Here is a 27220-nt window from a genome sequence, read left to right as displayed (position 1 = left end):
CAATGTCGAACTGGCTGATAGAAATACAAAGTATCCAGGGACACCATGTTCATGTGGTAATCATTTACAGAAGCATCTACCCTTTGGGTTGATCGGATTATAGGTCAAGAAAACAGAACGAAAAATTTTGCGAAAATTCTAAGAAAATTCTCTTCTCCAATAAAAATTAATATTTTAAGTAAGTGAGTGATGAATATTTTGACCATTTAAACATTACTACCTGAAATTAATACGATCAAAATAATGATACACGCAAAGGTAAAAATGGTTAACTGATATATTTGTCTAAAATCAACAGAAGTCTGCAAAACAACAGACGTTCGAGAGAAGGAGAAGGAGAAGAAGAAGAAGAAGAAGAAGAAGAAGAAGAAGAAGAAGAAGAAGAAGAAGAAGAAGAAGGAATAACAGAAATCCTACAACACCATCGGAAGGACTAAAATTGAAAACAAGTCGACGTTGACAGACACGAAGCCATTGCTGCCAAAAGACAGAAATAATAAAATACTAACGTCGATAGCGGACGGGGCAGGGATAATGGAATAGCCGTTATTGAAAGCCTTATTATTGAAGGAGGCTCTGCAAGAAGCCCGTGGCAAATAATAGCACCGTTCTCTACGACAGGATAAAAAGGAAATTATTCAAAAACCCATTACGTTTGAGCGTGGACGCTATATGAGAGAGAGAGAGAGAGAGAGAGAGAGAGAGAGAGAGAGAGAGAGAGAGAGAGAGAGAGAGAGAGAGAGCAGTTTCTTCTGCTTTAGCTTACTGTACCCCTCTGCTTATCATTTGTCTGTCTTATTAGAAAGCAGAACGTAGAGAGAGAGAGAGAGAGAGAGAGAGAGAGAGAGAGAGAGAGAGAGAGAGAGAGAGAGAGAGAGAGAGTTTCTTTGCTTCAGCTTACTTTTGGTCTTTATTAATATTTTTTCCACCTTATCTGAAAGAAGATTGATGTGAGAGAGAGAGAGAGAGAGAGAGAGAGAGAGAGAGAGAGAGAGAGAGAGAGAGAGAGAGAGAGAGGGAGAGAGGGAGATTTTCTTTGCTTTAGCTTACTTTTGGCCTTTATTAATAATTTTTCCACCTTATCTGAAAGAAGATTGATGAGAGGGAGAGATAGAGAGCCGGTAGCAAACGTTTCTTCCAATATGCAACGATAATTCTTCTCTCCAACCAAAGAGAATAATGGATGAAGAACGCAAGAAGGGAAGTAAACAAAGTCATAATTCACGAGAGAGAGAGAGAGAGAGAGAGAGAGAGAGAGAGAGAGAGAGAGAGAGATTGTAATGATGTGTGGAGGTGGGGTTGGTGGCTGTGATTTATGCTCTTTGGTGGAGAGAGAGAGAGAGAGAGAGAGAGAGAGAGAGAGAGAGAGAGAGAGAGAGAGAGAGAGAGAGAGAGAGAGAGAGTTTCCCGCTCACCTTGACCTTACATGATGATTTCCCCTCGGAAGCACAGCCGGGGTTTGTAGTTACCTTGGTTACGCCTAAGAAAATAATTGAGAGAGAGAGAGAGAGAGAGAGAGAGAGAGAGAGAGAGAGAGAGAGAGAGAGAGAGAGAGAGAGAGAGAGAGAGGTCATATGGTCTCTTTTTCTGAAGGAGTAGAATCATTGAGGAAACTGAAAAGAATATGAATGATAAAGAACCGAGTGTGCTCTCTCTCCCCCTCTATAGTCGTTCTGCTTTCAAATGAGGTGGAAAAATGGGAAAATAGCTAATGGAAACTACAGCAAAGAAACTCTCTCACTCTCTCTCTCTCTTTCTCTCTCGTGAATAATGGCTTTGTTTTCTTCTCTCTTTTGTGTTATTTATGCAATATTCTCTTCCGCCGGAGTAGAGAACTATCGTTGCACATTGGAGTAAGTGTTTGTTGTTGGTTCTCAAGTTCGTATTCTCTCTCTCTCTCTCTCTCTCTCTCTCTCTCTCTCTCTCTCTCTCTCTCTCTCTCTTGAATTCCATATCTGCTATGCTATCAACAACAGCTACTACTTTTGAAATTATTCCATAGACTTTCTTAAGAAGTATCATCCAAGCCAATAAAAAATTATGATTAATATCTACAAATATAAATTAACTAAAAAATACTATTTAAGAATATAATATCTACAAAATTAATTAGCTAATAACTCGCCAGTCCGTGAAACAAGAAATTCAACTTCTATCGTGCACACCAAAAGCTATATCGTATAGGCCTACGCGTCTCAGTTAAGCAATGAAAAGAAAATTTCCTTAATGATAATACTCTGGGACTATTACATATTTATGGTCAGCCCTCTGATAATGGTGAGAAAATACTTAAATTGAAAAACAGCCTAGATAGGCTTACCGTTTTAACGTTGTAATAACTGCAGTGTACTGGTAATCACTTGAGCAAGCACTCTGTGTTAGATGTGCCTTGAAGTTCAGCAATTATCTGTCAAAAATCGAAAAATTATAAATTAAAAAAATAAATATTTGTCGAATATTGGCTGATCATAAGTTCAGCAATCATTGTCAAACATTGAAAAATGATATAATTATTATTCATGCTGAGGATACACCCTCAAAAAAAAATATGACGAAATTATAACTTGACTCTAGCCCAAGCGATGACTTTGTTATAGAATCTTGAAACCTACACAGTAACAACCTTTTTAAAATGATTCAAAATCATTTCTTGACTTTACACACGCACTAAAAATACAAGATCAATGAACGCGTAAAAAAACTTATTTATTACGACTGAGAACGAGGCTGGGAGAATAGTCAATACGTTTGCCACGGCCCACAACAATCTGCCTTTATTAAAAAGTTGTGTTCAAAAAATATTACAGACCAAGGAACACGTAATAAAACCGACTTATTACACTTGCCAACGAAGGTGTTGAAATAATAAATTCATTCATCTTAACAAAATCTTAGCTATAATATGGCATTTATCCTTTCTTAAAGAATCTGACTGTTAAAAAATTATTACAGACCAATGAACGCGTAACAAAACCAAAGTATTACCCCTGTCAACGAAGCTGTGAGAATAATAAATACATTTATCTCAGCAAAAGCCTAGCAAAGCTAGGCATTTAGCCTCTTTAAAATGTGTAATGTTAAAAAAATATTTCAGACCAATGAACACCTAATAAAACCGGCTATTTACACTTGCCAACGAAGCTGTGGGAATAATGAAAAGCCGGATGAAAAGACAGAAAGGCGGGATAAAAGGAATTTGCTCCGCGAAGCTGATATCTGGCGCTCCCAAACGTGATGATTTTCCGTCCGAGGAAGCAGACTCCGCAATATTGTGCCAGTCTGCTGAACACAGAACAGGAGTTTGTTTCTTTCCCATCCCTTCGACGGAACTGTATGTGCCTAGGCAGACAGTGTGTGTGTTTGTGTTTTCTTGACTTTTGAGAGTACCCGTATAGTCTAAAAATGAATGGTATATGAGACAGCAGGCGAGACAGGAACTCAAGACCGCAGAGTCATTATAACTAGTCCAACTCGACCTTGCTTAGACCAAGGTACAGTAAAAGGCTAGATTTTGAGGGAGGATAACACACATGTCCCAGCCCCATTCTTGGGAGGAGGAGAGAGGATTTGAAGAGTCTAAAGGCAGTTTATTGACCATACACTACCGTTGTTACACAGAAAATTACATGGATTCACACTGCGGTGTAATATACAAAAGAAAGGTTTTGCCTACACCATTAAGACGCGGATAAGACAGGCACATCCATACAAACAAAGACGACATAATTTATACGGTTTAATGATAACACGACCAGTTAAAAAAGTAAAAGTGATTTAAAATACTGGTCACAGGAAAGAGAACAATTTCTCCTTAAACCAACAGTTCCTATATGCCATCCTTCTATGACGATGACGAGATCCTGAAGGATCTGGGGTCAAGATTACTACTGATTTAAATAGGATGATGGGTCACTGAGTCTTACATTCATATAAAAATAATGAAAACCTATTGATTAGATTCGAAAACTTAAGAGAGAGAGAAAAATTCTCCCTCGCTTTCCTTCCCTGCATCTCGTAACGGCATCGGGCTAGACTCTAGGTAATGTTTCGCAGCCACGCGATCTTCCGTGCGCTTGAGAGTTCTTGGCAAATGAATCCACTTATCCTTTTGACACACTCAAACGTCCATTCTGTAACTGTATCCGCCTCGAAATGGATTGCCTTCAGATTTTTATCATTTTTATGACAATGGCATTAGAATCGTGTGCATTTTACTGCGTTAGAGATCGTTGGTTGAATAGGATGCACCATTATGGCAACTCATCCTGCTTTTAAATCGCTTTCGTATTGGTTACGAAAATGGCAGCAAATTTAAATGTAACCTAGAACAAGCTTCATTAAGGCAGAGCTTGTGAATCTGTGAAGCCATTTACAGAGAAATACAGGATACATAACAGAAATGGTGACGCTGAGACTGAAAAACCCATGTATAGTATGTGACCGCAGAGGACATGATGGTGGATTAAATAAAAGCGATCACTACATAAATGAGTCACTTTAATGGAGAATGTGGGAGATACAGCAGTACAGAGTACCTTCGGCGATGAGCTTGCCGGTTACACTACACAAGGCGGCGTCATGCCACGCATATCATAACACAAGAATTATGGGTAAAAACAAATGACTGTACCCAAGCATATAATCAACATTACCAATGCATCATAAATAAAAGTTTAATATTCTAACACCCCCTCATAAACTTTTATTCTCATCAATCTGCAAATTACTGCACATCAAACAAATATATACATCATGGTAATCAACAACACCTTCAATTTGAGAATACCCTTTTGCAACATAGCGAGCTTTATATTGCTCTTCACCATTTAACCCTTCTTTAATGGCATATACCCATCGTCCACCTACAATACAACGGTTGTTTGGTAAACTACACAATTCATAAGTATTGTTATCTCTTAAAAATTGAATTTCATCATCCATTGCAGCTTTCCATTTGTGAGCCACATGTGAATTTAATGCCTCTCTATAGCCTTCAGGAATTTCAGTTACTTTACAACAATAATGAACAGAATAGCCCAGTAAATCAACATCATCAGGATCAACATATTCTTCAAGATATTTGGGAGCAGTTCGCTCCCTACTTGGATAACGGGACTCACCTTCCCTTTCAGTTTCAGTCAAATCTGCATTAATTTCACTATGCTCATCTTCAACAAGGATAGGTTTAGAAACAGGATCACTTTGATTATCATTAACAGTTGTTTTCTTTTCATTGCAAATGACATTCTCATTATCAGAATCTGATTCACTATCTTCTGATTCACCATCTTCCTTTAGACACTGGGATTTATCAACATTGAATTTATCAGTAAAATGTACTAACCTAACCTTTCTCAAACTGTCAGTTCCTGGATAATATACAAGATAAGCAGGACTGCATGAATCATAGCCAACAAATATTCCCTTTTCACATCTTGGGTCTAGCTTAGCTTTCTTTTCTACATAAGCATAACACAGGGAACCAAAAATATGCATATTTTCAAGTTTAGGCTTCTTAGACATTAACACTTCATATGGGGTTTTATCTAGTCTAGAATTATAGCATCTATTCCTTATATAAGCAGCTGCCCTAACAGCATAATTCCACATGAATTTTGATAGCTTTGCTTCAATTAAGAGACATCTAGCCATTTCAAACAATGTACGCCACATTCTCTCAGCAGTACCATTTTGGTGTGGTGGATTTGGTGAAGAAAATTCTTGTTTAATCTTATTACTTACCAGAAATTCTTTAAATTCTGAAGAAGTAAATTCTCCTCCATTATCACACCTTAATCTTTTAACAACACCATAAGAACTAGTATCAGCAAGGAATTTCTTAGTAGCATTAAGTGCATCACTTTTCTGTTTCAAGAAATAAACAAAAACAGATCCTGAATAATCATCTACAAAACAATACAATATTTAGATTTCTCCCTTGATTCAATACTCATTGGTCCAGCAAGATCACAATGTACAAATTCCATTTTACTCTTTGCTCTCTCATCTGGTAATCTGTTCCTAGATAAATGCATTTTACCTTCATGACAAGTTATGCAATCAAAATTACTTTTGTCACTAATTTTCATACCTTCAGCTTTATCTTCTAACTTCAAAATGTCTTTAACATTGCAATGTCCCAAAACCTTATGCCACTCCTCTAGTGAACGAGATTTACATGAGCTTACATTATTTAGATAATACAGCTTACCTTTCTTATTTATTTCAAAAGACACACCATTTGGGCTTATCAACTCAGAATGATTGGGATTAAAGCTTACTGTAGCTCTTTTACTAACAGCTGATTGTACAGAAAATATATTCTGCTTAAAAGTAGGAATATACAAGGCATTATCAAGAACAACATTTTGTTTTATACCATTTGTATCATAAAGTACAATTTTAGCTTTACCTTTACCTTTAACAATATTCTTGCATCTTGCACCATCTGCAAGTTCAACCATATGTTTTGATTCATCAAAGTCTTCATCAAAACACTTAAACTTGATTTATCAGTAATGATGTGGGTAGTAGCACCACAATCAACAAGAACATTACATACATCTGTAGATATGTTATCAACAGAGCAACTTATTTTGAAACAAAATTCTTCATCACTATAATTATTAGTGGATCTAGGCTTACAAACATTCACAGTTGCACTAGAAAATCTAGTAGGCCTATTAGCCTTTCTACATTCATCAAAATTGTGTGTTATGATTTTGCATTCTTTGCACCACTTACCTCTGTCTTTCTTCAACTTACACTCGAAAGACTTATGTCCAGGCTTACCACATGAATAACATCTTACTGATGAGCCACTGGCAGACCCACCATACTGAAAATCAGGATTCTTCTTATAATTCACCTTAAGGACGTTCTCACTCTTCACATTAGGCCTATGTACCTCTCGGCTCCTCAGGCTTTCTTCATAACTCCGTAGTAGAGACTTGAATTCCAGAAACGTAGGCTCACTATCCTCTGCATAACAACAGTATTAAATGGAGTAAATTCCTCTGGAAGACCCTTCAACACCATAGCAATAAGAAGGCTGTCGCTGATCGTTTCACCAGCTGACTTTAACGAAGTAGCGGCTGCCTCCGCTCGAAGAAAATAGTCCGTCACACATTCTTTCCCTCTCATTTTCAGTGACGTCAACTCCGTGTAGAGGAGATGATTCTGGTTTCCTAGTACCTCGGTAATGGTCCTGTAAGGTGTCAAAGAAACGAGCAGGTAAAAGTTACTGCTACTTTATTACAGATCCAGGCAGTTTATACTGCGGCCGACTGACGCCGGGTCGTGAGAGACAATGGAATTGACTGTGACCTGAGGTCGAAACAATAAACAATAATATGCAGTGAACGAGTACAAATTACAATACAAAACATACAGAGCTACAATATAGATACAGTCTTGATGCCTGTGAATGAAGAAACATGTGATACACAATGTGTGACATTCAGTATAAATACCATAAAGTAAAAATGATTAAAATGCGTGACCTGGCACGTTTTAGGCGTGACTAATTGAGCTTGAAGAAAACGGGAAGTCACCAAAGAAAACAAGCTCAGCGGAGACTTAATTAATGGCGCCGCAAACACTATCCTGGCGCCGATTTGGTGACTTTACAAATACTCCCAAGACGAGGGACGCGTCTGATTAATCCCTGTACCTGCTGGGACGCTGAAGGGTGCCGCGGCTCCTTGAAGATAACTGAGGGCCTCCGCCTGTGAGGCTGCTGTTTGGGCGGTTCCTTCCTGGGGCGGCCGCGCCTGCGGGGTGAGGGCGTGCTGGAGTGCGTTTGGGGCGGAAGGGTGCTCGTCGCTGCCGACTCTCCGACAGGAAGGCGGGCTTTAGCCGGTCTGGAAACCCAGTCGTTCTTGCCTGGGAGTGCCAGCTGGAACGCTTGCTGTTCCGCCCAGCACGCGGAAGGGTCCCCTGTAGGGCTTAGTTAGTGGTGGACGGACGGCGTCGACTCTGACGAAGACGTGGGTGGCGGATGACAGCTGTGGCGGCATGAAGGTGGTTGCTTTGTCGATGTATGAGCGCCTGCAAGGGGCGAACTTGCCGCCACGTCGCGGAGCCTCTGCAGAGATGGGGAGGGCGATCATCCGTCACGAGCTCTCCGGCACCACGAGGGGTTCCCCATAGGTTTGTTCAGCTGCGGATGGGGTGCCGTCGGCTCTGGGGCGGTCCTCAACCCGAGGAGGACCCACGGCAGCTGATGTTTCCAGTCCTCGGCGGTGCAGCGGGCCATGAGGATGACTTTGGGACCTGTGGAACCGTTCAACCAGGCCGTTGGCCGCTGGGTTGTACGCTGTGGTGGTGTGGTGCGTGGTTCCCAGCAGTTGAGCCAGGGCAGACCACAACTCGGAGAGGAAAGCGGGGCCTGTCGGTTGTGATGTGGTCCGGGACGCCGGCGGCTAACCCAACTGGAGAGCAGGGCCTCAGCGCACGCGCTGGCGGTGGCTTCTTGCATGGGTGTGGCCGGGCCACCTCGCCGAACGGTCTACCACCGTGAGGAGGTATCTGGATCCGCCTGATGGGGAAGGGCCCGGCGACGTCGATGTGGATGTGGCGGCGCGCCTGGTTGTGGGAACTTCGCCTACCCCGACTGCGTGTGACGACCCACTTTACTGGTCTGGCACTGCAGGCACTGTTTTGCCCAGGCTGTGGCGTCCTTTTTGCACCCCGTGCCAGACGAACTTTTTGAAAGCAGTTTTGGCCGTGGTCCTGCCGGAGGGGTGTGAGAGGCCGTGAATGATGTCGAATACCTGGCGGCGGCGTGAGGCTGGAACCAAAGGGCGGGGCTGGCCTGTGCTGATGTCACAGAGCAGGCTGGGGCCTCCGGGGGCGAGGGTCACGTCCCGCCACTTGAGGGATGTGATGGCGGTGCGGTATGCTGGGGTTTCTGGGTCAGCGGCCTGTTCTCTGGCAAGGTCCTGGTAATCTACACCAAGCTGCACTGCGTTCAACTCGACTCTGGAGAGGGCGTCTGCTACGGGATTTTTCTTGCCGGGGAGGTACCTGACGGAACAGGTAAATTCGGCTATGGCTGAGAGGTGGCGCTGCTGTCTGGAAGACCATGCGTCCCCCTGCTTCGTGAAGGCGTGAACCAGTGGCTGGTGGTCTGTGAAGATTGTGAAGGGCGTCCCTCCAGGAGGAACTTGAAGTGCCGAACTGCGCGGTACATCGCGCAGAGTTCCCTGTCGAAGGTGCTGTAGCGGGACTCTGCGGGACTGAACTTCTTGCTGAAGAAGGCGATGGGCTGGGGGGCGCCGTTGATGATTTGCTCCAGAACAGCACCGCAGGCAACGTTACTGGCGTCTGTCGTCAGCTGGAGGGGAGCCTTGGGATCCTGGTGTGCCAAGGCGGTTGCCTTGGTGAGGGCGGCCTTCGTCAGGGAAAAGGCCTGCTGCTGGCTGGGTCCCCAAGACAGGGACTTCGGTTGACCTTTAGGACTTCCGTCAGGGGCCGTGGTGTGCGCGATCCCGGGATGAACCGCCTGTAGAAGTTTACCATCCCAAGGAACTCCTGGACGGCCTTGATGGAGGTGGGTGTCGGGAACTTGGCTACGGCTGCCACTTTCGATGTAAGAGGGCGGACGCCTGTCGGAGACACCTCGTGACCCAGGAATTCTGCTTTCTGGACGCCGAAGGTACACTTGTCGAAACGGACGACGAGGCCGTTTTCTTGGAGGCGCTGGAGGACTGCTTTGATGTGCCTCTGGTGTTCGCCAGAGACCTGGAAAATATGAGAATGTCGCCGACGTAGCAGACGCAGAATTTTAGGTCCCCAGGATGCTGTCCATGAGCCGCTGGAAGGTGGCCCCGTTCGTTCTCAGCCCGAAGGTGGAGAAGGCGAACACATAGGACCCGAAGGGCGTGATGATGGCTGTCTTTGGTATGTCCTCTGGCGCAACAGGTACCTGAAAATAAGATTTAAGAAGGTCCAATTTAGTGAATATTTTGGACCCGTGAAAGGAGGCCGTGAGGTCTTGCATATTGGGTAGAGGGTAGTGGTCGGGCTCCGTTGCAATGTTGAGCCGCCTGTAGTCGCCCCAGGGTCTCCAGGAGCCGTCCGGTTTCTGCACCATGTGGAGGGGGAGGCCCATGGACTGGAGGCTTTCCTGCAGATGCCCATCTGTTCCATCTCCGCGAATGCTTTTTCGCCTCCTGAAGGCGCTGAGGGGGAAGCCTGCGGAACTTCGCGTGTCGGGGGCCCTTTGGTCACTATATGGTGGTATATGCCGTGCTTGGCTGGGGCCCGGGGACTTGGCGGCTCGGGCTTAAATGCCTCAGGGAACTCCGACAGAAGGTGTGCATACTGGTGGGGCGGCGGCTGATGGTGGGTCTGGGTCCCGCCGTTAACGGAAGAGACCGGCAGGAGTCGGTATCGAGGAGGCGCTTGTGCCCCACGCCGACTAGCAGGCCGAAGTGCGCCAGAAAATCGGCCCCAGGAGTGGGGTTCCCACGTCCGCGACGATGAAGTCCCAGGAGTAACTCTGGCCAAGGATGGAGATCGACAGGAGCCTGGTGCCGTAGGAGAGGATGGGGTTCCGTTGGCGGCCGTCAAGAAAGCGGCCGGGTCTGGTGTCTGGTTGCGGTCCTCTCTGGATGCTGGGAAGACCGACTTAAAGGCTCCTGTGTCGACCAGCATCATCCTGCCGGAGACGGTGTCGCGGACGTAAAAACCTACTGTTTTTGAGGCCCTGGGTTCTTCGGCTGCCATGGCGGCCTGTCCTGCTGGCCCGCCACCCCGTTTTTTGAACGGTTGAACGAGCAGGGCGGCAGGCAGTTTCGGGCGTCCTTTCGAACCACTTGTGGTAGCGACAGAAGCCCGGGACCTCCGTCTGCTGTGGTTCGTGGACGCCTGTTGGCGATGGCGTTGACGGGCTGCTCTCGTCCTCTTCAGGCTGGACGGAGCTGACCGGCTGTGTGGCCGTTTTAGCCGCTGTGAAGCCTTGACGGAGTCTGTGAGGTGTTGTGCCGCCTCTATGAGGTTCTCGACAGGCATGGTGTAGGGGTGAGCGATCTGGTTGCGTACTTCCGGGAGGAGTTGGCGAAGGAAGATTTCCGTATGAAGCTTATCTCCTGCCGCTTGTTTGTGCCACCCAAGACTGGTATTGACAGGAGATCTACGACCATGCCCCAAGCGTCTCTTGGATTGAGGTCGTGGCGTGGATTATTGGCAAGGTCGATAGCACGGGCGGCCCGCCGGCGATGGGCAGGAGCAAGCTTCGAGGAGGAACTTTTTGTGGTGCTGTATGAGGGTGTGTGTTTCGGTACTTTCGAGATGAGTTTTCAGTACACGTCCTCCGAAGGGCGTTGAGCACTGTGTCGGCCTGTAGGATTTCGTCCGTGAGGTCCGCGATTCTGAAGTGGCTCTCCACATCGATGGGTTCCCGCGTAAACGGGCGGCAGCTTTACGGTGAGGGCGGCCCGCGATTGTGCTGCCCGCCGTCGTGTGTTCGGGCGCTGGTGTGGAGTTGCGGGAGGGCCTCGATGCGGGGCGGGCGGCTGTGATGGGAGGTAGGTAAACCTCGGAGTCCGCGGGGTCCGCGTTTAACTGCATGAAGGAGGGGATATCCGCGTCCATGCTCGCTCCTTTGACCCCTTACTGGAGTGGGGTATCATTCGCGTCAGTACGCACTTTCGTGCGCCGTGTGGTTCCGCTAGTGACGCTGGTGGGGTACGCCCGACGAGAGTCAGCACGCTCAAACGCTGGTTACAGCGCCGTGTTTAGGCCGCTAAGAGCGTTTTGGAGAAATCCTGGAGCCAAGACTGAGTCGCCGTGTGAGTCCGCTAATGGCTCCGGGATACTCCGGGGGTCACCACTGTAAGGTGTCAAAGAAACGAGCAGGTAAAAGTTACTGCTACTTTATTACAGATCCAGGCAGCTTATATTGCGGCCCGACTGACGCCGGGCCGTGAGAGACAATGGAATTGACTGTGACCTGAGGTCGAAACAATAAACAATAATATGCAGTGAACGAGTACAAATTACAATACAAAACATACAGAGCTACAATATAGATACAGTCTTGATGCCTGTGAATGAAGAAACATGTGATACACAATGTGTGACATTCGTATAAATACCATAAAGTAAAAATGATTAAAATGCGTGACCTGGCACGTTTTAGGCGTGACTAATTGAGCTTGAAGAAAACGGGAAGTCACCAAAGAAAACAAGCTCAGCGGAGACTTAATTAATGGCGCCGCCGAAACACTATCCTGGCGCCGATTTGGTGACTTTACAGTCCCATAGAATCTCTAATGTTTTTCTTCCATCGTTGACTGCATCTCTCATTATTAATTTGAGGCTCTTATCATCTAGAACTTGAACGATCTCGGCAAAAATATCAGCATTTCTAGCGATGAATTCCGCTGAAGTTCGATCTTCACTTTCGTCTAGGGTAAGTTTTCGAAGTCTCAGATGGGCTAGAAATTTTATCTCCCACATTTCATATTTCTCCTCATCACCATCAAAATACAACTTCCTCTTGCTTGAGCTGGGCCCATAACCTGTGACCGCAGAGGACATGATGGTGGATTAAATAAAAGCGAACACTACATAAATGAGTCACTTTAATGGAGAATGTGGGAGATACAGCAGTACAGAGTACCTTCGGCGATGAGCTTGCCGGTTACACTACACAAGGCGGCGTCATGCCACGCATATCATAACACAAGAATTAAGGGTAAAAACAAATGACTGTACCCAAGCGTATAATCAACATTACCAATGCATCATAAATAAAAGTTTAATATTCTAACATAGTATACTTGACACGGATCGTTGTTAACTTAGAGTCATTCGAAAATCATTAGGGTCGGTCAGTCTCTCTCTCTCTCTCTCTTAGAGAGAATTTAAAAGGTCTTTCTCAATATGAATTACCGCCAATTGCACTACAGTGCCACTAGACTGACAAGCCAATTACTTAAGTTTTTTTGTCATAACTTCATAACCCACTACCCATATTTTTACATTGCGCGCGTGAATGTGTGCATGTGTTTGTGTGAGAGAGTGAGTGCGTTTTTCCATTAGCATTCTCCCAATTTGACTATTTTCCCGCTGCTCTAGAGGCAGAATGAATTTTATTCACTTGTTCTGAAACTGACAGAAGCTTCGGTTGGAAACATGTGAACGCAGACTTCAAAGAGCCGTTATCTTCACAAAGCATTCATCTTCCGGACAGGAAGGAACGTATAAATGCAAATAAAGGAATATTTAGTTTCTGAACAAATATACCTGATAACTACTGGCTTATCAGAATCCAGATGTCCACGTCAAACCTCTTATCCAGTACAACACTGTATCACCATAGGGTTTGATAATGGCCTAGAACTACCAATGACCCTACGGCTGCCCTGACATTACACAGATTCCTAAAAGGGTGATTTTCCCATGAGGTTATGATGAGGTGGACTACCATAGGTTTCGATTTGATATAATTTTGCTGTTATTTAAGGAAGGAAAAATCTTTCATACCTGTCATATAAATATAGGCCTATAGAAGAGTACACTTTACCTATGTAACACTAACGTACACGACTCGGCACCGGTCTAATGCGTAATCCCTTTTCCACAACAACGTCGGATAATTCTGAAGCTTCGTTTACAAAGCCTGGGTAAAACCTGAAACCACCACATTTTCTACAATATCGAGTGTTGGAATCACTTTAGATGTTATTTCAATGTGTAATTTCGACACTGTGAACAACTTTCCTGACTTTATTCAAAACCCATTCGCAAATATAAATTCGTATACACAGTGCGTGATCACAAATTACTTCAAGCCACTAAATATTTTATGTAATTCATGTTCATGAAATCAGAAGACAGTGAACTTTTAAAATGGGAAAATAACAGTGGATTTTTTTATGTTTATTTCCGAACCGTAAGTTAATACTGAAATAATTTATTATTAGGCTATCTCTGGCAACTCATGGAACCACTGCAATTCACATCATTAATTGCATCCGTACAGTAATTACCGGTTAAAAAGAAATCAAAACGCAAACGGAAATAACATCAATAACAAAACAGGAAAGAACTGGATATACAGGTCCCGAAATATTTTAATGGACAGGGAGAATTTTACGTAGAAAGGTGTTACTAAATCTAGCATAATTTTATGCTTTTAGCATGATTTTACCCAAGATTTGGAGCTTACCATAAATTCTACCATACTTGGGGCTTTAGCATAATTTTAGCATATTTTCACAAAATCTTAAATGCAGAAAATTCCTCGATTTTCATTCTCGGCTATAGTGAATATATCTTGATGCATTAATTTTGTACTTTGAAGGTCAGGTGACTTTCTCTTCCTAGACAGAACAAGAGTCCAGTTCAAATCCTTATACACATCTATACTTTCAGTTCATGGAGTACGTTCTGTCCATGACTGATAAGATAAATATTATTTTTCAAAGTTCTCACTCAACAATTCACTGTGTAGTCAGAGACTGCCGTCATTTGTAAGTAGGCCACAGATTCTTGGCTGTTTCTTTAAACCAGGGGTTCCCAACCTGGGGTACATGTACTCTTCAGGGGGTACATTTGATCTGAGAGAATAGCTATTACCCCGCAATACATGATGTAATCTGCATTGAGATTGTTCAATGTTGTTTTTTTTTTTTTTTTTCTTATTTTAGTAAGCAAAGCTTTACTCTACACAAACAGATTTCAGAATTATATTACAGTATCAATTTCATTGTTTTTCTTTTTCATCTTCAATTTTTAGGGGCACACAGGACTCTACAAAAATGCCCAGGGGGTACAGAAGAACAAATAGCTTGGGAAACCCTGAACCCAGTACTCTCAGACAACCAGTTAATACAGTGGTGCAGTTGGACCCTAAAAACCAGAGTTACCATTTACCATCCTCTAATATTTATGGAGGAGTTAAGTTTAGTAGGTTTCTTGAGAGTACTGCTCGAAAACGGACAGCCAGAACACGGCTCGGATGTTTCATCGGCTTCTTGAGTTTGTAGTAGAACTGACAGCTCAGCTTCAAAAACGCCTTCCTCTCAGTGACCCAACATTAACATCTATTTGTTCCTCACTGACCCAAATGAAGTTGCAGGAGGTGAAAAAATGTCTGTAGTAGGTAGCCTAACTCTGCAATGGTTCCTGGAATCACTGCTGCAGAAGAGGAGCAGGATTTAGATAATGAGTTGAGGTTGCTGGTAATGAGTGAGGAGGCAACAAATATTCTTTCCCAAAATGCCACTGTGGACACTGAGATGTTTTGGTAAAAAATCAGCCAGTTTAAAATATCCAAATTTGTCCAAATTTACGAAAGCATTACTAACAATTCCTATCAGCAATGCTAATTGTGCAAGAATATTTTTTTCTGTAAACTTAAAACCCAAAAAAGAAACCGCCTCAAAAACAGCACTCTAACAAATGAGTAGAGAACGAATACGCTGTAGTGAGAGGGTCAGTAAGTTTGAACCCACTCAAGGAATGTTAAATTCTATGAATAGAATTTAACAGAGTCATGATAAACGATCAGTAAAGGCGTGAACATTATGTATGTTTTTCTTCGTGGGTAAAGACTGATTTGTTTTTTTTTGTTTTCTTTATTTTGTAGAGATATCAAAATGTGAATTATGTTTGAAGTGACTTTCACACATTTTGTAAGTAACTGTGTATGTAATCTATTAAAGAAAGAGGGATGTTTTATTTCAAGTTATCTAACATGCAGAGATCATCAAATATATCCAATTCAAAACATTGTCAGTTTGTCACATTCGCATCATTTCACCTACTATAAATGTTTGAAATTTCCATTACGTCGTTGTTTTAACTCAAATGTTTTTGAGAAATGTATGAAATAATGATAGAATGTTAGCATAAAATCACACCATATTTAAATTTTGGCATAATTTAGAAATTTGTTGGTAACACTGATAGAAAAGCGGAAACAACGTCGGGAGAGAGAAGCGAATAGCGATGACTGCAATAACTCAACAGAAGAGTTTCTGTGACTTCTGCCAACGTTTGCATTCACCGCTACTGCACCATTTTTTAAGTGACGCAAGTGATTGCTACCGTACTGTTAAACGATGTTGCAAGAACTTAAAATTCCATTAATGTGAATGAAGACAAATAGCTAAAGCGCTTGTGAGTATTTACAAGACTTTGAATAGGGAAGCTTACACTACTTGACTGTGGTCAAGTAGGCATTTGTCTTTTTTCGTCGTTACATGTGAAATTTTATTTATGTATTTTTATATCTTACTTTTTATGCATTAATATTGATTTTATTTACTATATTGTACATGGAAATGGTGTATTGATTGGTCTGTAGTCTGTATCCTAAGAAAAATGATTTAGGCCTATGACAGATGACCATATAGGCCAATTTTCCTAATCTAGACCAAGCCTAATCCTGCGCATCCTGTCTTGGTTAGTCTAGACCTAGCCTAATCCTATGTATATAGCCTAGGATACTATCCCATCTTATCCTACCCTGACTCTCTGTTTCTAGTTCATTAATGCACCTAGCCTACTCTAGGCTTAGTGTCGAGATGCATTCTAGGATAAAATTAAGAGTTCAATAAATGAATTATACACTTTTAGGCCTACGGCCTGAGAAAAGTAACGAGTGGTCTTGGGAATTAGGCCTACGTGGAATTTATGCCTATGGCATAGTAAATTCTAAATAATGGCCTCAGATTCAGAATGGCTTATCCTATCACATATTTTAAGTACCTGTATTGAGGTATATTTTGCAAGTTTATCCTGGGCCTATTTGGTGACTACTCAGCATTTTCAGTGTTTGCAATAATTTCAGCCTAGGTTATCACCTCAGTAGGCCTAGGCTATACTGGGAAACTCATTTGAAGGTTAATATTTATCAGCACATGTTGCAAGAAGCAACAAAAATTTTTACTTGTAAGAATGACATTTACTTTGTTCACACAGTATGTCTAAGTCAGTGTCTTACAACTGGACCACTTGCACAAATAAAAATTAGTTAGGCCTATATGAAATTATGACTTATACCTGTAAAGTTTACACTGCAGAAGAGAGAAAGTGTGAAGGGTCTTTGAACATTTCACTAGCTAGCATTAATGAGTTGTTCAAGGACTGGTAGGGAAAATAAGTCTTAACCCCCGACAATCGCTTTCAGCTGGTCACTAGGTCTTAAACAAGAGGCAAGGTCAAGTTGGTCAGGCATTTGACCAATGTCATTTGCTTTTCTGTAGTAATAACAACACAGACAAATAGCCTATCATTCTCACTGGTGCTTTTGTTTCCTGCATACTTCATTTGACCACCACTAATGATGCTGATAATTTCTGTTTCCCACATCCAAACACTGAATATTTTTACCTAGCTTTCCCATAATTTTCAGAGGGATGACTCTGAGTGAACAGGCCTAAATTTAGTATTTTACGGTATAGTAACAACAATTTCAAATTTTTTGTATACACTAAAAAAGGCTGCTACCTTAAAATGACATATCCTAACCTAACCTAACCTAATGCTTACTGTTCACTACCATAAGATGCATGTATAAATTCAGGGGTTTTCAGCCCTGTAAATGATCAACTTTCTTTTTAACAAATTCAGATCATTACATTAATGAATATTCTACATTTCAATATCATCTGCGTGCAAGAGTTACCATTTTAAAGTCCTGTGGTGGAGATAAAGATGTGCTATTAGCTTAAATATGCTATGCACCTGTTACACTATACAGCAATTATATGGTACATGTAAATAGAGACAGAGTTTACACCAAAATGAGATGTTAATGCATTAAGTCACCCCATTAAGATATTGTAATAACCCTCCGATGGATTTCATTATTATTACTAGAGCCATTATATCAATAACATTTAGTTACAGCAAATGGCAGGGCATGAACAAATATTTTCTTTTTAAAAACTACTTGTTCCAGCTACAGTCTAATGCACAAAAATTTGCTTCATTAAAAAACAAAAACATTGTTTTTTTTTCACGTAGATGGTAAGTTGATTAAAACTGCTGATATTTTTTGTTATATTTGTCTACAATTTCCCCAAACCTTAGCTTGGATGAGCTTGTACCATTTTGACTCTTTAACAAAGAGATTCAAGTTAAACATCATGCATAAAATTATTAAAGGTCTATATTTACAATGCTTGACAGATTTCAAATATTGTATTGCATTGAAAAACACAAAGAGGGACAAGAAAAGTTGAAGGACTCATTGTGACTAAAGCTCTTCATTTATGACATCCCATCATAAGCAGTGATTCTTTATGAATTCATTTAAAAATTTAAGAGGACTGAACTCCCATAATTGTAAATAATTTACTTAATACAGTATTATTTGCTGCATAAATGTATATCCCAAGAATATGCTGTATCTTAACATGTCTGAAGAAGTTTTAGCAGCTGTTTCCCATAATGTGTAGTTTTTCCTTCTGACTTCAAAAGTTGCCTCATGTTCACCCGAGTGAAAAGCTGTTTCTCCCTTTCATGAATTGCATTTAGCTATGCATTGTATAACGCCTTGCTCACCATATACAGTATCAGTGATATAATTTGCATATCATAAGTTTTGTAGTACTGTATAGCCTAACAAAAGGTCAGTGTCAAAATCTCTACAAGTTTCTTTCCAGACGGTACAAATCAACTGACACTGAAGCACTGTCTTGGCAGATGTGAAATACAATTGTGTAGAGTGCCATTAATTTTTGTTTCTACAATGAAAATTGTTTGTATGGTGAACGGGATGTAAATGCATAAATACAGTGAATACATCATTGATATGTCTGTGCACTGAATAGGGCTGTTAAGCATATTATTTTGTGTCTGTCCTGTTGAGTGTGAGTTATTACTAGGGAGAGGGACAAATATTTTTCTCCCAAATTTAAGCAAGTATCCTGCTGCTAGGGAAAAGCCCCTACTCACCTAGGTCACCATAATTCACTCTGTACTTTTACCAGCCACTGACTGGACATACTGTTTGTACTTCAGCAGTGCCCATGACTTTTACTTTTTTTTCATAACCATTATTCATTTGGATAATGCTGACATGTCTCTTTCCCCAAATGTTTGATAAGGGCAGGTAATGTAAAGCAGTCTGTAAGGGGTTTCTTGTAAGGCAAGAGAGAGAGAGAGAGAGAAAGAAAGAAAGGAACATCCTCCTCCTTACAATTAGTACTTGATTTAGGATAACATGAGTGATTGAAGAGATAGCACCAATTGGCAATGGTAAAATATCTATGAGTATGGTAACAGGGTAATAGTAGAACAGTGTATGTCTACGTACAGTACTTATATAGAAGAGATTGTGCAGTTTTCAAACTCTAAATTCATTTCAACAGTTGGGAGTATATTAGGATTCAGGCATGTTCAAATGGAGCCCACAGGAGCTTGAGTCCCCTTCTGTCCTCAGCATCTCAAAAGCTATACAGTACCCTGTTTTCAAACTAAAAAGTGCCTTTTCAGTACTGACAACATTATTGTGAAAGCAGTTTAAGGGACATGAACCAGAAAAGGATAGTGTGATGTCTAGCAGTGATGAAGCGGGTAGAGAGGGTGGAACTTTTTGCTGGATACAAATTCATCAATTTGATGTGAAATTTTAGAACTAGCAGCACAACCAGACAAGGCAGCTTTGGGATGGAGTCCCCCCTTGGAGAATAACACAGCTTCTGCATTGAAATTTAGATCATTTGGAGATTCTTTTCAGAGCACCCTCCAAAGTTCTCATTCAACATTATGTGAAATATTAGAACTAGCTGAACAACCAAACAAGACAGCATTGGGATGGGAGTTTCCCCTTGAAGGATAACAGCTCCTGCATTCAAATGTAGCTAATTTGATGATTCTTCTCTGAGGGGGGCCCAAAATTCTCATAAAACTAGTCTACTAGTGACAGATAGCCCTGCCATTAATAAGGACCCCCCTAATATAGTCTCCAGTCAAACAGATGCTGGTATCACTAGACAGTCAGTCATTTCCAACATAACAGATAATTTCACCTTGCCTTATCCGTCTGCACAGTTTTTTACCCCTTCCTTCATTTTACACTTTGGTGTCTGGAAAAGATATTACAACAAGGTGGTTCACTACCTGCCTCTTTATAAAGCGTCGAAGTCTGTCTGTCTTCCGTCTTACAAGCATTAAACTATGGAATAACTCACAGTTTAATGCTTTACTGAGTTAGGGGACTTCCTTAGTCCTTATAAATACTCTTTCATATATAAAGCAACTCACCAGTCTATTAACTGCACCAATTCAGGGTTTGAGCATAATTGAAATAATGCCTCGGTATTTATGAAACAAAATACCAAATTAAAAAGATATCTGTATTTTTCCTAACATACGACCCTATGCAAAAATTTAATAAATGTTTTAATTCCATTATTAATCTCCTTGAGTAATGTTTAATTAACTTAACACTTGTCTAATCAGTATATCCACGTAAAAGAGATCTGTAGTTTATCAAGATTCCTAATTTCTATTAACTTTCCCAAATTCTTTTCAGGTTTATCACTCAAAATGTTAGCGTTCCATAGCAAGTCTTGGCTCTTTATGCTGATGGTATGGGTAACGGTGCTAGTTACTATCAAGCATATCAAGGCAGAACAATCTCCAAAGGATGGAGTGCAGTTTCAAGATCACTGTAAGAGAACACAGGATGGCAGGGAATACTCATCTAACCTGGAACTTCATAAAACCGATGGAGTTTTGGAGCCTTGCATCTTCTGGGAGGATATCTCTTCAGGAAATGAAACTGCAAACACAAGTCAGCATGACAACACTGAAGCAAACTCTACAAGTGAAGCTAGTCCCCAGAACTTCTGCAGAAAGCCACGTGACTCCAGTAAAGCTATTCTGCCAGAACTTCTGCAGAAACCCAGGTGACTTTGAGACTCCATACTGCTTTAGTCTCAATCCCAATTTAACTGGGAAACAGTCTTGTCCTGTTTCATTTTGCCCTGAGCTTTATCATTATCGAACCAGCAGTAGAGGTCTAGAGTATCAGGGAACACGAGACTTCAGAGAGGAGAGAAAGTGTCTTGATGTCTGTAAAGTTGATGAGACACTGGGTCTTTCCTGCCCAACACGGTCACAACCAACCGATCGAATTGCTTATAGAACGTGGATTCCATGCGATATTCCTATGCAAAAGGAAATCCCTGTATTTGAGGAAATATACAGAAGAGGAACTATTTTCATTCCTATCACCACTTGGTATGTCCCTGCGTCACCTCACAATATTAGTTATTCCGGGTCAGGAGAACTGATGCTCTATTTGCCAGAGTCTTCTGAGTTTAGGAGCACTCTAAGTGTCGTATTTCAGATTCGGCTGCCAGACCCAGGGGATGTTGACTCTTTCCATCTGAACATTAATTTTTTACCCGGTGAAACTTTTGAGGAGTATTACAATGTAAGTTTTTCGACAAACGGGGTTGAAATTCAAAAGATCGTATATCAGTCTAATACTCTTGTTTTAGGAAAGAAAATTATGGAAGATTCAGAGGAAGATGAGGTAGATTTAAAGGAAAATCAGGGAAAGTTAAAGAAAGCAATCTCGGTTGGAAAGGACATTAAGGATAAGATAAAGAAAATAAAAGACACTGCCACGCGCAATGGAACCGCTAAAATATTTAAGAAAACAGATACTTCAGGGAAATATGCAGAATTACCATTCATGAAACTACGGCATGACTGGCTGGTTTTCGAGATAAAATTCCTTGGGACAAGAATTTCTCTGTACTTTGAAGGAGAGAGTAAACCTATCCTAGAGTTGAAGCTCCCACTTGAAAGACTGGATATTAGTCAATATAAATTTAATGACAGGTTTGTGTTCCAAAGATACAAGGCTCCAAGATATGTTAACTTTCATTCTATAAGAGGGTCAAGCATGGTGGCTATAAAGAAGGTGAACAAGAACATTTACACTTGCATGGAAGGGAGGATCAAATACCCTTCTCCAGATGATCATGCCCACTTGCATCCTCTGGCAGCTATGCCCCTTCAGTACCCAAAGGACGACAATCCACTGGATGAAAGGGTGAGAAATAGAAGCCGGAAACTTTGCATTCGGTTAACCAACACACCAGCCTCCATCATTTTCTTTTCTGCGCCCATTTTTAGTAGTTCAAATATCCATTCTATTAAGAAGGTACTAACATTGCTACTTGAAGTGCGAAGAGAGGCTATAACGACTAAACAGTGTATACTTATCAGAGGTATTGATTTTAGAAATGCGGATGTCAGTTGCGACAGTAACATGCAGGTTGTTTCGGAAATTAAACTACAGAAGATCATACCAGTTGGAGCAGTGGTAAGCCTTTGCATTGAGAATTATCTCAAGGACGGTCACAGTATTGTTAAAATTAATGGGTTGATTGGGGGGTCCTCAATTCTCAATGAAACCGTACTGAAAGGTGCATTTCTTCGTTACTGGACTCTTTTGAAGAAACCACCTGGTGAGCAAGATACCAAAATATCTCAGCTCGGACCACTTGAATTCACCACCTTCCACAACTTGTGCACCAAACAAAAATACACCAGCCCTTTGGTAGCTGCATGTGTGATCCATAACTACGACTTTCTGGAAGTAGATAAGAAACACACACAGCACATCGGTGGAATAACATGGAGTAACACTGGGAAACCCTGCTTTCCTTGGTCGTATTTTAGAAGCCACCTGGTAACAACAGTAACTGGAGAAGATATTCAAGAAGGAAACTCATGTATGTTTCTTCCAAATGGCACTGAAATGAATAATGAAAGTACCTCCCAGAGGATAGATTTCTGGTGCTATGTGAGTCTGAATGGCAGCAAGGAACTGTGTGACATCCCCAACTGCGGGGAAATATTTGCAGGTATGAATTGCCTTCCAACTTATGATAAAAAACTATACAGTCCATCAAGTGCGGATGTTTGCAGTGAAATTGTGGATCCACACTTTATTTTGGACTTAAGTGTTCCCTTCATAAGAGCAGTTGGAACCAGAACCCAGATTTTCAACGCTGATAAAGGTGTAGTGGTATACCTGAGGAGTGTTTCAGCATCCATGCAAGCTCCAGTTTGCATTTATCTCTATAGCGACACTGACGACTTTCCTTTGGCTGAATTCAGGATTACCACTTCCAGCCTTTCCCTGGGGTACTTGTGGCTTGCTTGGAATGACATCAAAGTTTCCACTGAAAGACTTTCATATTATCTCAATTCTTGGTCATACAATGCATACACTGTATCCCAAAGTCCAGCTGGTTGGAATTTGTTCCATGGAGATGACTTTCAACCTTCAGTTACGTTTAACACGTCTCTTCAATTAACTGAAATCCAGCTAAGTGGCTGTTTCAGAAGAGAAACAGTACAACACACAAGGCTATTTGTTGCAGTACACATTGAGCCAGTCTTGTATGCCAATGAAATGCAAGAGATTCTGGGTTTACATTACTTTCCAGGTGTAGACCTCAGACAACACTTGAGTAGGTATTATCTCATTAAAAAGAAAACCAGTCCACATAGTTATGTAAAATTCTCCCTGATGCTTTTGCAAACTAAGGAAGTTGTATCTTTCTGGATTTTTCTGTTCAAGGAATTCCCAATGCCCAGCACTGCACCTTTAGCTCGAATACATATAACTGAACACTCGATATCTGTCTTTCATGGAGGTTTGACAAGCCGTGAGTTCAAACGTGAGACTGGTCCACAATTTATTGCCTTCAAACAGTTCTTCAAGTTAGAAATAGATGTGAGGGTTTATAAGCATTCATATAAACTGACAGCTATATATAAGAAAACAGGATTGAGTGTGGGTTTAAAATATCTGCCCTCATTTTACAGCATGCAGGTTTCTCAAGGTGGAATGAAAGTAGTACAGCTAAAAAACTGATAAGTAAATCTTTTTTTATAAGTCAAGAAACATCTCGTTTTACTTATGTTTATCAATCAGTGTTACTTTCAGCTAAGAGAATGAATTATCCTCGTTACAGTTTATATTTGCTCCAAGACTAGTACAGGCATTACACTGCAATGTGGGCCACCTCTCAACTCGCTGTCTTTCATTTGTTTCATAGCGACTCGCTAAACAACTTGCTTTCGCCAGTGCAGTACTGTTTACCATCTTGTTTATCATCTTCATTCGTACATATTTGATAGAGTCAAGATGTCTAGTTAACATTTACTTAGCTATATTTACATTTCTTGTTCTCTTTCATGTTCATTTTTTATGCAGTATTACTCTAGTCCAGTGGTTTTCAACCTGTGGGCCATGCCACGAACATCTTCAAAATAGTATTTAAAAAATGAAAAATCATTTACAGTAAATGCAGGCCAGTGCTGTCTTTCATAAATGAAAATGTAAAAATAATAGTGTTCTGAAAATGCTTTACAATAATTCTCTTGTCATCATTACACAATTCTGAAGGGCAGTGGGCCATGAGTATTTAGGGATGCCAAAAATAGGCCATGGGCACAAAAAGGTTGAAAACCACTGCCCTAGTGGCCAGATGCACTTGTAGTTTTTGTTTGGTTTTGATTTATTGTGAAAACAATGAAGCTCATTTGCCCTGGTCCTTGGACAGGCTCTCGGTAAAACAGAACCTCATTTTAACCAAAATAATACTGTATATAGTAGAGGCAGTTTGATCCTCAAAGACGTGCACAGAGTACTTTTCTAGAACTGAGGTGACATGGGACCATATAAGTGATGGATAAATACCTGTACTTGAATTGTATAGTTTGTATTTTTACTATGTACAGATTCCTGACAGGGGAGAGTATTAGTAGAAACTGAAATTAATTTATCATATCACAATGACCGGCTGTTTTTCACAGGGCTGGTAGTTCGCCCACTGAGAAGGGGATATATTGTTATATATTTAATTCATGATGGGCTGATCATGATTTTCAATGTATATACATCTGTGACTTTAGTTTTGACATTTTTATTATATCACAACACTAGCCGTAAGTGTGAGAAAATAAATCTGAAAAGTATAAATAATAGCAAAAGGAAAATAACACTTAATGACTAGTAACAGGTTGATGTTTTTTGTTAATACGTATTATATATATATCAGTACTGTATTTTTATCCCACATAGGATGATTTTAGTATGTTATCTGCAAGTGTCGGGACTGATCTGTTTTCTGAGTACATAAGCATGACTGTTCAGATAAAAAGGGAAACCACTTGAATTTTTCAGTTTATTTATTATTTCTTCAAGGAATAAGACTCGGAGCACATCTCAGCAAACTAGGGTCATAATTCTGTCATTTGCAATGGCAAGAAAAGGTGCCTCATTTGGAAACAAGTAACCTTTACCCCATTTGGTGTGCCAAATGGGAAAACAAAAGTAGGGAGAGAGAGTGTCAAAAGTAGAATGTAAATTTTTTATGCTGACCATTGTAAGATTGATGACCTCTTTGCAGAATGGAACGGACAACAATGTGTTACTGTGTAAAGTTGGCAAAAGACAACGCATTTCTTAATATAATTTTCTTATACTCGTTCCACATGTAATAATTCTGGGATATTAGAGTCCAAATTTTGATCATTTTTCCAAGTAGCTTGGTGTCCTCTCTAATGTTTATTTGTAAATTGCTGGATTTTGTTTCTACAGAGACATTTTATTGTTCCATTTGGTATTTTATGTATTATTCTTAGTTTACAATAAATTTTTAAAGTGTCTTGTGTCTGCTTAGAACTAGAAAATAATTAGCTCCAAAGGGCTTATGTAAAATATACAGTAAAAATAAATATAAATGTCAAAAAACATCCGCACCACAAACCATGGTCGATATCCTGTCATGAACATAAAAAGTTCTGAAACTCCTGAAATCTGTCAATAATTGTACAAACGGTATTCCACAATGCTACAGATTATTTCCTAACACTTAAACCTTCAAAAAGGATCATGAAAAATTGTGCTGACTATTTTTATGTATTTTTTAACATAATTCAAAGTCTTATAATACAAACAATCCACCCTGTTGGCTCATAAAACTCAAAATGTTTAAATGACCTCTCATCAGGTGGTTCAAAGCTTAGAAAAATGGCACCAGTCAATTTTTTATACTTGCGAAAATGAGCACAATGAATACTGGAGCAGTGATCTGAAGACAGAGGTGGTGGAGATCCTGAAAAGAAATGTGAACAGAAATTGTGCAGAGGTGATTATGTAAATGTTAGCAGGTACAGAAACAACTGGTAGCAACAAAGGAATATAAAGCCTATGGACTAGAGACTAAATGGATTCAGTATTCAGGTACCTCAATTTCCCTTTCAGGGCTCAATGACCTCATAAGGTCCCAGTGCTTGGCCCTTGAGCTAAATTTTTATATTTTCGTGCTAGTAAGTGTGATAAGAGTCAGATGAATTTGTAAAAAGTTAATACCAATTGCAATAATCTTACGATGGCATATGCATTAAGTAAACATACTGTATGCAAAGAGACTAGGAGAGCGCAGGATTTTGTTTAGAAAGGTTTTCATATGTAAGAATTAGTATTGTTCAAACAGGGCTAAGGATTCAAGATACTGAAAACAATACAGTGTCTTTAAAAAACCCAGAGAAAGGTTGATGCCATATATGAGTGCAGTAGCTGATAACACTGACCCATCGTATTAATTAGTATACAAGTGGCCCTGGGTATATAATTAAGATACATTCCACCACGTCTGAATGGGAAAAACTGTATGCTGTACACTAGAAAACTTAACTTCTCATGAAATTATTATTATTATTTGGAAGACGAAACCTAATCATATGGAACAAGCCCACAGGGGCCACTGACTTGAAATTCAAGCTTTCAAAGAATATGGTGTTCATTAGGAAGAAGTAAGACGAGGTAAAGAGAAATACAGAACGAAGAGCTCCCACTTATTAAAATAAAAATCTAATTAATAAATTAACAAATAGATAAAAATGTATTAAAATGCAAGGAGAACAGTATTACTTAAGTAATGTATTGCACCTTCGCTTGAACTTATGCAGTTCCAATTGCACGACTTCCTCTGGGAGGCTGTTCCACAGTACAACAGTGTGAGGAATAAAGGACCTATGGAACTGAGAAGTTCGACGGCCAGGCACATTCTTACTGCATATTGGTGCTACTGTTCAACGAATCTGGTTGCTCCCGGCAGATAAAGGGATCAGGGATCAATTGTGAATATGAAAGCTCTCTGCTGACATACAACCTATGAAAATTTGACAAACAAGAGACCATCCGTCGATGGTCCAA

General features: G+C 40.9%; 2 protein-coding genes across 3 annotated transcripts in view; one reads left to right on the top strand and one right to left on the bottom strand.

Annotated features, from left to right (window-relative positions):
- Nucleotides 1–27220, bottom strand: part of LOC136845304 (guanine nucleotide exchange factor for Rab-3A-like) — a 292347-nt gene that overhangs the window by 232270 nt on the left and 32857 nt on the right. For both annotated transcript variants that reach the window (XM_067115511.1, XM_067115507.1), the window contains exon 2: nucleotides 2321–2407. The gene's annotated coding sequence lies outside the window, so the exon portion shown is untranslated. The remainder of the gene's footprint in view (nucleotides 1–2320; nucleotides 2408–27220) is intronic.
- On the top strand, nucleotides 15923–25667 carry LOC136845303 (uncharacterized). Its single transcript, XM_067115500.1, has 2 exons — nucleotides 15923–16134; nucleotides 20501–25667. Exon 2 carries the CDS (start codon nucleotides 20615–20617, stop codon nucleotides 23867–23869), a length of 3255 nt encoding a protein of 1084 aa, XP_066971601.1. The 5' UTR covers nucleotides 15923–16134; nucleotides 20501–20614; the 3' UTR covers nucleotides 23870–25667.

The sequence above is a fragment of the Macrobrachium rosenbergii genome, chromosome 13, assembly GCF_040412425.1.
Source record: "Macrobrachium rosenbergii isolate ZJJX-2024 chromosome 13, ASM4041242v1, whole genome shotgun sequence".
Lineage (NCBI taxonomy): Eukaryota > Metazoa > Arthropoda > Malacostraca > Decapoda > Palaemonidae > Macrobrachium > Macrobrachium rosenbergii.
Note: the sequence above shows the minus strand (reverse complement) of the source record. Positions and strands in the feature narration are given on the sequence as shown.

What these genes read in the sequence shown, in the direction of transcription:
- LOC136845303 (XM_067115500.1), top strand. Translation starts at nt 20,615, where the DNA reads ATGGAGTGCAGTTTCAAGATCACTGTAAGAGAACACAGGATGGCAGGG.